We start from the raw sequence: 11,165 nt of genomic DNA, 5'->3' as shown, positions 1-11,165 counted from the left end.
ACGAAGTAGAATAAAATCAACCTATAACTTCGAACCATTATAGGCCCTTATTAAAACCAAACCAACATCAAAACTTTTGTGTTGGTCTCATGCATAATAATATTATAAATAGTTAAAGCATTAAACACATCATATACTTATGGAAACTAGCATGATTCGCTCTTCAGTCATGCCCATTCATGAATATTCTTCATCAGCTGAATAGCTTCTCTTTACTTGTTTCCACAACTCTCCATAAAAAATAGATCATCATAGGGCCAAGATAAAGACAAGGCCAACAAACACATAAAACACACAATCAGCAAAGCTGAGTACATAAGCGTAATTAACACACTAACATGCATTTACCTATTAACACACAACTTACCTTGTTGCACCTGTTTTTCAAGCATACAACATTCAACAACACTTCTCAACTAGACAACTACATAATTTATATTTAGCGTTGATTACGCATCGAACGGGTTTTCCAACTAACCTCCCCCAATAAATTGAAGTTACTGACACGGGAGCTAACCATGCCAGCATCAATAACCACTCGTAAGTGGCTAAATTCCTGCGCATAATATTAATAAAAGTAATGTATAGCGTCCTATACTCCAGTAGAAGTTATGGTTAAATATAAAACCCCATAACTCCCCTGATATGTTCATACTCAAGGTATATACGTTCCAAGAGTTTTAGTACGTAATCTCTTTCACTTTATGCTATTTACATATTATTAAACTTGTTGATGACTCTCAACCATAATCATTCAATCAACAATAATTAATCAAACAATAAAATATCCCAATTTAATTTTTGAATAATAAGTGACCACATAAAATTTAATGTTGAACCCTTTTTAAATCTATATCGGTGTCAATGACACCTTAAACGCATATAGCGCCACAAATCCTATCCCTCGGTGTTAAAACACCTTAAGTGCACTAAAGCACCAATATATAATTTATTCCTCGTGTACATAGCTCCTTTTCCATGCTTAAAGCATCAACAAAAATTATATAAACCATAATAAAATTCTCTTTTAATATTCCAAACCAAATTAAACATTTAGTTTAATTAAACATGCTCTTTAACATGCCATATTTAAAAGTGTGGTTCATAAACAATATTCCAAACTATAATTTTCCATCCATTAATCCATCACAAATAAATCATGCTTCATTATTCAATCACCAATAACAACCAAATCTAGCATGATACTATTTGTAATCAATTAAACACATTTAGCACGCTACTACATCAATAAAATTACGCTAAGTACGCGAACATACCTCGTATACGATCTTAAAATCGCCACGACTAATAGAAATCACTCACTTCGATGTCTCCTACAATTTAAAATCATAGAAGAGTATTAAAATCCTCTCTACACAAATTTCCAGCAATATATACTATTATTAATCCTCTCATGATAATTAAAATAAGTTGAAATTATATTTAAAACATCATACTTTAATCCCAATTAATGGGTAATTGAAATTCCTTAAAGAAACTTGATTTTTAATGCACTACCAAAAATTCTAGCATTATATTTTAATGAAAACTTGTTGTAATTAGGATATAAAACACTTAAATGAAAGGTTTAAACCATTGTATATCATAATCTTTCAATAATTAATAATTCAAGAATCTAGGGTTTCAAAAATTGAGACTTTTTAATTAAAAATAAAATCTGAAAATTAATTTACATGATACTCATAATTAAACGTCATGATCAAATCACAAAACTCATAATTAATAATTAGATTTAGGATTAAACTAGTTTTTAAAACAAATTTTTTTTTTGTTAGAAAAAAACTGGGTAGCCGACAGCCATTACCGGTTGCTTCCAGCACCGGCGGCTGCCTGCTGCCGGTGGCCGGCGGCCCACCAGTGGTAGTGGTGGTGGTGGTGGGCGGCGGTGATGGTGAGGGCCGAGAAGGGGAAAGGGATAAAGAGAAAGAAAAATAAGGAGAAAGGGAGAGAAGTTTACCTTGGGTTTTCTCCACTCTAGACAAAGTTTGTTTTGCCTCAAGTGTTGAATATTTATACCCCTTCTCTAGAAACCCTTCGTCCTAAACTTTCCCTTTTTAATCTTTCCTAATCCCTTCCTTAATAAAACTTTACGAAAATAAAACTTTCTTAAAATAAACCCCAACTTAAATAAAATAATTAATTAAATAAACTTTCCTTTTATAAAATATTTCTAAACTTATTAAAGTGAATAATTAAAATACTTTTAATAAATTATTTCAATTATTTTAAATACTTCTCAAATATTTATTTTAAATAAAATACGTATAAAAATACGGGGTATTACAATTGGGCCTTGAAGGCCGCAATTTCCCAAGGTTATCTGAGGGTGACACGTGTCGACTGGTGAGTGGTCACTACCACAAAATAGGGAATAAGTAACGCACTATATACAACTGTCAAGCTGGATAGGCGATCTCTAGACATATACAAATCGCCTATGTAAGTTAAGCATTTTGTAGGTTAAAACTTATAGATCGCCTGTTCAACTTAACCGCTCTATATGATTTTCCCAATTTTTCTCTATGCAATATAGATCGCCTCTTTCAGTTGACTGTTTTATAAGTATTTTTTTTTAAAAAAAAAGTAAAAAAAAAACAAAAGCCCACGATCCACCTAACCCTAAAAATATGACTGACTAAAGCCGCCCCCTCCATCTCCTTTTCTCTTTCTTTTTTTAGATCTAAAACATTTTATCATCTTTCCCCAATCTCCATTTTCCTCTCATTCTCTCTCCTCTTCCCCTATTAAAATCCTTATGCACCGTACTGTTGTACCACCACCGAGCCTCAAGCGTCACTGAGCCATAATCTATCGAGCGTCCAACAACGATAGATTGTTGTTTTTGGTTTCAATTTAAATTTCTGATTATAATATTTGTTGTTTTTGTTATTACTTAGATCTGTTTTATTTTTAGTTATTTTTGGTTTCAATTCAAATTTCTGACTATAATTTATTTGTTATTTTTTGTGATTCAATTGCATTCAAATTAGTTTCAGCGAAGTGGTAATGCTCCACTCGAATGCCGCCGTCGATCGAGTCGTATAAGCCGTCGTCGTTAGGTCTGGGTCTGTTAAAATGAGGTGTTGCTACTTCAGAATAGATTGTGAAGTGTAAAGATGTATAAAGGTATGGTATATGAAGGGTAATCTCATTGTGTTCGAATTTAATGTTTAAATCCGTTTTTTGGTTGTTTTAAAGTGAATGATTTTTATGGGTTTTTTTCGATCTATAGTTCATGATTTAATTCTAATTCAAGTTTTTGATTTTTATTTTATAATTTTGTTTTACTTCTCAATTACGAGTAGTTTAGATCTGTTTTGGTTTTCATGTTATAAAATGATTTTTATTCTAATTTTCATTTTATCATTTGATTTTTATGTTTTATAATTTATGATTTGCATGATTTTATCAATTGATTTTCATGTCATAATTCCGATTTCCATCTCTTATCAACTGATTTTCATATAATAATTTATGAATTTTATCTTTTATCAATTGATTTATATGATATAAATGGGATTATTTTCTGATTTTAAAACTTGATCTGCGGTTGTTTGGTACGGTGCAGGTTTTCTATTTTTGAGCTTGGTGGAAGCGTGGTGGCCTGAATGATTGCGGTGCAATATAAGTCGGTGCTTTTCGATCTAGAGCTGTTAGCATATTGATAATTAATTAGCTATGTTTGAAACCTTGTAACATAATTTTTTTTTTCTCAAGGATTGAAATACTTGTATTTTAATTTTTTTTATAAATAAAATGTTATTGTTATGGTGTTTTATTTATTACGTATGAATTATTATTATTATTATTATTATTATTATTATTATTTTTATTTATTTAAAAAAGTGACGAATAGAGAGCGCCTATCTATGATAGGCGTTCTGGTTTTATGTAGCTATAGAGCGCCTTTCCTAAGATGACAGCTCTCTTTTCTTTGTTGTTTATTCACTTTGTACCTTAAATATGAAGCGCCTATCTTAGATAGGCGATCTGTATTGTGTTAGATATAGAACGCCCCAAAGAGACGAGTAGGAGTAATAAAGTCTCCGGGACAATCTTGAGTCTCAAGGTAGAACTGAGAGTTGGGTTCAATTTTAGGGGGTGGTGGTGGTTCTTTATCGCCGACCATGTTTTATGGTTTTGAAATACCTAGGCGACTGATACCATGTAAATTATGAAAAGGCTTTCAGCTTGCCCAAAATTGTATTGATTCAGAATATATATAGTACAAGGCCTTTACCACAATATGGTAGCAAATCAGAAGATAAACAATCACATAATTAATCCCCAAATCAATATATTAGAAAAACATATCCTAATAAATAAGAGAAAACCCTAGTTAATCTATGGGATAAACAAAATGCCATAATAAATCTCATATGCAACTAGAGACATTAGTATCACCGAACATAAACCGCCATCGGTGAAGAGTAAATAATGAAGCAAGGACGTGGCCATGACTCCATAATAATGAAGCAAGGACGTGGCCATGACTCCATAATGGTGGTCCCACATGGAATAGAATTCATCCTTAATTCGCAAGGTCCGGTCAGTGGTGGAGGCGTGGAGCAGTTGTTGGTCGGTTTGGGGTCCATCTTCCATTACTAAATTCCTCCTTTTACTCTTAAACACTTCCTTTTTTAAAAAAAACAAGGGTTAAATTTCTGTTTTGTTGTGGTTTGTATCAATTTGTTTACCAAAAATGCTAGTCTTTCAGTCTCTCTCCTTCCCTTTTTGCCTCCTCACAAACAATTGTTTCATTGCTGTAATGATGCTCTCATTTGTCTGATTTTGTGGCCCTTCTTCTCTATCTTTCTAGTTTTCTGGGAATTCCATCAGTTTTTCCTATCTTTTTCTGCTATTTTATTTGTTTTATTTTTGTGGGAGTTGAAAAAGACATTGATGTTTGTGATGCTTCATTTTCAAGCAAGCTGATTCTTTTTAATTTCTGAAAATACCCATAAAAAAAAAAAAACAAAAAAAACCCATCATCTTAGCTTCTGATTTAAGCTTAACCTCTAAAATCCCAGTTAATTTCTTTTTTTTTTTTTTATCTTTTGATTTTATACTCAAAGCTTCAAATTCAAGCTTAAATCAAGTCATCAAAGTGAGCTCATTAGTTTTTTTTTTTTTTTTTTTTTTTTTTTTGACAAAGAGTGAGCTCATTAGTTGATAATTTAATATTTTTTAAAATTTACTTTATACAAAGTACAAAAAAAACGCAGAAATTTTTTACACCCAAAGTCTTAATTTTAAGATAAACCCAGTTTCTATTTTGAACCCAAATCATAAAAAAAATCATTAGTTTATGAATTAAGACTGTATTTTGAAGCTTGAGTTTGATGCAAAAAATGGCAGATATTGGAAAGTCAGGTTCATGGAGAGAGGAACTAGCTAGCTTAGTAGATGATGGGCTCAGATATAATAATAACAATGGCGATCCATTTGTAGCATCTCCAATTCTATCATTAGATAATCCAAAACAATTCAATTTCGATGTTCATTTCGAAGGAGATACAAGGGAACAAGAGGAGGATTTGAAAGATCAGATCAAAGGGTTTGCTAAAGCATGGGGTGAACTATTGTTAGACCTTTCTAGAGGGTGTAAAGACATTGTTCAACAGAGTTTAGTTGCTGAGGATTCTTATTTTGTTCAGAATTTCGGACCGCCTTTAGCTAAGATTTCTAATAGATTATGTTTTTTGAATGATTATCTTCCTGAGGATCGTGACCCTGTTCATGCTTGGCCTGTGATTTTTTTCGTTTTCATCCTCGCTTTTGCAGGTAATATTTGTTCTGTTGTATTGTTTTTATTTGTAATTTGTTAATTAATTCAGGTTTAGTAGGTTTAATTACTTTCGGTTTAGTAGTTTATTATTGTTTTTACTGGAGTTGTCAAGGTATTGTTTATTTTTGTGTATGGGGAGCCATAAAAGGAGTCACTGATATGGACAAGATTTTATCTCATGTCTTTAGTAGTGGTACGGTGGTACCGGCCCCTAGAAAAGCTGGTCAGCATCCGAGTAGTTTGTGATTTTGTGTTAATGCAGTTTTGAGATGGATTGATTTCTCTTGTCACGATGTTGATACCACTTTATTATTATTATTATTAGTTGTTGTTGTTGTTGTTGTTGTTGTTGTTGTTGTTGTTGTTATTGTTGTTGTTGTTGTTGTTGTTGTTGTTATTGTACAATCTCTTGTCATAGTGGTTATATAGTGACTGCAATATGGAATCCATGATGATAGGAATAACTGTGCTTTTCTTATGAAGGATATTTTTTCTCTCTCTCTCTGATGCTTAATTGGTGAAGTCAGTGTATAGCATAATAGAAGTATCATAAGATAGGTATAATACTCTCCTATGTCATTTCGGCTCTTTATGTCACTTCACCTATCTTAATTGGAAACTCAGTACTCTGATGAAGTCATAGGTATTGTATATAAACACTTCACTTTTGGACTGGAAAATGCAAAATTTTCACTAGTTGGGCGAGTTTGGCTCCCAGACATATACCTCTGTCCGACTATGATTAATTGATAGTTGACTTTGAGTAACACAGATACTCTTACCCCAAATTGGATGTCTCAAATCATATACTTAGATACTTCATTTTCGGATGTAGAGTATAAGAGAGTGTTTCAAATTATCATATTTGCTACATATATAGGGAGACGTTGTAGTTAGCAGTAATTTCTGTTATAGATCCTACTAAAAGTATGGCTGTAGCTGTTCTCTTTGTGGTGAATCTTCCAGTGTCATTATTACATATAGAAACTTTCTCCCTAGCGTGATCTGTCTTTCAATATTTATGTCATAGGTTTACTTATATTTTATGCGCTTATGGTCTTATCTATGCTATTCTGGTGTATTCTCACCGTTAATCTGTGAGAGCTTTCAAGTCTGAGTGTTTGATAGTCTTGATTATCATGCAGTACTGAATGTAAATAACGCACACCAAAATCCAGCTCCAATTGTGAAGAAAATGCTTATACATCCTCCTAGTGCTAGCACTGTACTACTTCCTGATGGTCGGCATATATCATATCTTGAACAGGGTGTTTCAGGCAACAGAGCTAGATTTACGCTGATTTCTCCACATGCGTTTCTTTCTTCAAGACTTTCAGGTATATGTGCAAAAATGATAAATAAGAGTATTGGTGAACCTTAGAGGACTTTTGCCTGTTTGTTTTACCCTTTTGTAATTGGATGTATTTGCATGAAAGGTATACCTGGAATCAAAGCCTCCCTACTGGAAGAGTTTGGTGTTCGTTTGATAACATATGATCTTCCTGGCTTTGGTGAGAGTGACCCTGACCCGTCACGTAACCTCAACTCATCAGCCATGGATATGCAGCACCTTGCTAATGCTTTGGCTCTGAAAGATAAGTTCTGGGTGTTTGGACACTCTAGTGCAGCAATGCATGCATGGGCAGCAATCAAGTTTATCTCAAACAGAATTGCAGGTACAGATACCATGTCTAGAGGTCAACTAAAAGATCAGTGTCCAAGCTTTAGCAATGCTGTATCCTTGAGTGACTGAACTGTTTATGGTGCTTGTTTTAATAAACTGGCAGGTGCAGCATTTGTTGCTCCTATGGTTAACCCTTACGAATCGAGCATGACTAAGGAAGAGATAAGTAAGACATGGGAAAGATGGGAGCAAAGAAGGAAGTTCATGTTCTCCACAGCCAGGAGATTCCCCAGCTTTCTTTCTCATTTTTATCGCCGAAGCTTCTTTTCTGGAAAGCATGGAACACTTGAGAAATGGTTCTCTCTGACACTCGGGGAAAAGGTATGTTTTTTACTTATGTGGTCACCTGTGAAATAATATGTAACTAGGGAAAAAGATACAAAGTAGATATCAGGCAGTCGTTTTATGCCCTTGGTCCTACTGATTTTCTTGGTACTTGTAACCTATGCTTCTGTGCTTGTTACTTATAACCAATACTTCTGTGCTTCCTCTATACATGTACTTCCTTGTCCTTTTTATCATTTAATCTGACTTTCATTGTTTACAGCCTGTTTAGGTGGTAATGACAGGAATGATAGTAATGAATTTATACATAATTTGGTAAGAATAGTGGCATGACAATGTTTATGGCATTGGAACTTCATTTTTACCAGTCATGCCTGCTTTAGAAGTAAAAGTGGTGTTTTATGAAGAAGCTATATTTGGGGGTGGACATGCATTAGTATTTATTAGTACTACAATTATGGCATATGGCTCTTCAAACAAAAAAGTATTTTAAATTTATTGCCATTATTAGTCCATTACCACTCCTATCCAATATGCCGTTAATGTTTTAATCACTACAACCTCTAGGAAAGTAGTAATAATTATAATTACTCGGTATTGCTGTAAGTGTTGCTTTAGGTTAGATACATCTTTCCGTCCATAGACCAATTACGGTTGCCATTCACATTGACATGATGCTCATTTTTTGTATCCAAAATCTGCTGCTATTACCACACCTACCCAATAGGTCATTAATTTTTGTCACTACAAAGTCCAGTAATAACTACTTACTACTGCTTAGCTTTATGGTAAAATTGCTTTCATGGGACTCTGTACGGCTTTAGATAAATTTTTGTTTTAGGTTAGGTACATCTTTCCGTCCTTAGACCATTCCTAGAGAAGACAACATTATGCCAGTGTATGTTTTTTAATGTGTAGACAGATTTTACATGATGCTTTAGGCCTTAGTAAACCCTGATCATCACCCTTATGCAGGATAAGGCTTTGATTGAAAAGGAGAGTTTTAAAGAATTTTGGCAGAGGGATGTGGAAGAGTCTGTCAGACAAGGTCGTATGAAATCATTCATTGAAGAAGCCGTGCTACAAGTTTCAGACTGGGGTTTTAGCCTTGCAGACTTACAAATGAGGAGGAGGTGCCCGGGTACAGGGATCCTTCCATGGCTGAAGTCCATATACAGGCAAGCAGAATGTGCATTAACTGGATTTTCAGGGCCAATACACATATGGCAGGTTTGTCTCAACTCGTTTTTTTTTCCCCTCCCATCCACTGTTTTTCTATCACTAGTTCCTTTATAACACAGTTTGATGTTCGTTTTTCAATTTCATAGCCCCTGATTTTCCAAATTGTGTCATTATGTCTTTGTTTTTTTAAAAAAAAAAATCCGTATACATTCCTGATATCAGCTAACATGTTTGAAATCTTTCCAGCTTTGTTAACGAGAGGACCATTATTTTTTATTGACTTTTTGGAATTAGCTTTAACTTATTATACTGAACAGAACTTATGCTTACTAAATGCTGACCTACTCACATAATTGTTAAAACTGTAGGGCCTATTTTTAATTTGTTGAAGACAACCGGCCAACAAGATTGTGGTTGATAATTATCATCTATTTGTCTCTTAGAAATTTGTCAAAACTTCACCTGCTTAAGGACTGACACAATGCTCAAAGTTCAATATATTTTACTTGTTTTTTAGCACTCCACTGAAAATGGTAATTGGTGACAGGGCTTGGATGATCATGTTGTACCACCATCTATGGCTCAGTACATCAGCCGCACCTTACCAGGCACTAATTTGCATCTGCTTCCGAGTGAAGGTCACTTCTCTTACTTATACTTCTGTGATGAGTGTCACAGACAAATACTGTCCACACTTTTTGGAGATCCACTGGGTCCCTTGGATTATATTACAGATCCAATAGATACAGACCAGTCTCTGGCTAACACACCTGAAGAAGACGCACCTGGTGCTAATCCCTCGCAAGAATGACACTTCATACCTTTTTTTTTTTTTTTACTTTTTCACCAATACTTTTTTGTTCAGCACTCTGGAATTGCTTATTTGATAGAGTAACGTTGTAAATATGCTAGCTTGCTTGGCCCTGTGGAGTAACGAAATGAGGCTTAATTGCTACCCTCGCTAAGAATCCATAGCAATATAAATCAGAGATGGTGCATTTTGGTTTGTGCTGAAATCTTGCTCATTACACTAGTAGAAAAAATAAAAAAGGCACCAGTTCAAACCCCATATATGCCACCGGTTTGAACCGCTGAATATGTGGGGGATGCCAATTCCTCCCACATATGCCACCGGTTCAAAACCGGTGGGATAAATGAGTTTTGGCAACGGTTTACCGGTGCCATTGACTATTTTGGCCACCGGTTAACCGGTGCCAATATAAACTCCCGCAGTTTTTTTTGGTGGTAGGCACTTTGGCACCGGTTAACTGGTGCCATTTTATGTAATTTTTTTTCCTGTTTTCTTGCAATAATATTAAAAAAAAACTCCTATAATTCCAGCAATAATAACCTATTTTTCCTGTAATTCTAGCAATAATATAAATAATAATAATAATAATAATAATAATAATAATAATAATTGTTATTATTATTATTATTATTACCAATAATAATATTATTATTAATAATTATATTAAGATATAAATAATATTAAAAATAACAATACATATATAGATATAAATATTCCCAAATGCAATACAATAAATAAAACGTGTTATATATATATACAAACGATATTAAGTAATTAATGAATAATAATGTAGTTAAAAAGTTAACAAAACATAAATTCACAATAAAAGTGACATTTACATGTTAAAGGTGATAAAAGACGCCAACATGTCTCGAACTTCATTAAGTTCCTTGATTGACAACGGAGCATCCTTTTGTACCTTGCAAAACTTGAAATACAGAAAATTATGTTAGAATTAATTAAATAGGCTAAACAATATGTATTTTATCAAAAATGGCCTATATAACTTCTATTTTACCCATTTTCTACATTTCTTATCAAATGAACTATTTCTTTTTGATAGCATGTCAATGTTGGCTATTATTAGGTGTCTAAGGTTTGAAATCACATCAATAGAGCATTTTATTAAGTTTTAAGACGCATTGTACTCAAAATGGCCCAAATATAGCCTATATGACTTTTACTTTGCCCATTTTCTACATTTCTTATCAAATGAACTATTTTTTTCTCATAACATGTCAATGTTACCTAGTATTAGGTGTCTAAGGCTTAAAATTGAATCAAAATAGCATTTTACCAAAAATTGCCCCAATATGGCCTACATGCATGACTTCTATTTATTACATTTTCTACATTTCTTATCAAATGATCTATTTCTTTCTCATAACATGTCA

General features: G+C 33.4%; 1 protein-coding gene and 1 long non-coding RNA gene across 2 annotated transcripts; both read left to right on the top strand.

The window, feature by feature from the left end:
• The first annotated feature begins 2,482 nt into the window (after positions 1 to 2,482).
• Positions 2,483 to 3,803, top strand: LOC110734870. Its single transcript, XR_002513942.1, has 2 exons — positions 2,483 to 3,147; positions 3,590 to 3,803. It is a non-coding gene; the product is annotated as an uncharacterized LOC110734870 (long non-coding RNA).
• Positions 3,804 to 4,291: 488 nt separating this feature from the next.
• Positions 4,292 to 9,976, top strand: LOC110734860. The gene is made up of 6 exons (XM_021914998.1): positions 4,292 to 5,805; positions 6,955 to 7,146; positions 7,246 to 7,485; positions 7,597 to 7,814; positions 8,754 to 9,008; positions 9,508 to 9,976. Exons 1-6 carry the CDS (start codon positions 5,364 to 5,366, stop codon positions 9,769 to 9,771), a joined length of 1,611 nt encoding a protein of 536 aa, XP_021770690.1. The 5' UTR covers positions 4,292 to 5,363; the 3' UTR covers positions 9,772 to 9,976.
• Positions 9,977 to 11,165: the final 1,189 nt, after the last annotated feature.

Source organism: Chenopodium quinoa, unplaced genomic scaffold (genome assembly GCF_001683475.1).
Source record: "Chenopodium quinoa cultivar QQ74 unplaced genomic scaffold, ASM168347v1, whole genome shotgun sequence".
NCBI lineage: Eukaryota > Viridiplantae > Streptophyta > Magnoliopsida > Caryophyllales > Amaranthaceae > Chenopodium > Chenopodium quinoa.
This window is presented reverse-complemented; position numbering and strand designations above follow the sequence as displayed.

Coding starts and splice junctions, on each gene's coding strand:
- LOC110734860 (XM_021914998.1), top strand. CDS start 5,364: ATGCAAAAAATGGCAGATATTGGAAAGTCAGGTTCATGGAGAGAGGAA. Junction 7,486..7,596: donor TATCTCAAACAGAATTGCAG/GTACAGATACCA, acceptor ATAAACTGGCAG/GTGCAGCATTTGTTGCTCCT. Junction 9,009..9,507: donor GGCCAATACACATATGGCAG/GTTTGTCTCAAC, acceptor AATTGGTGACAG/GGCTTGGATGATCATGTTGT.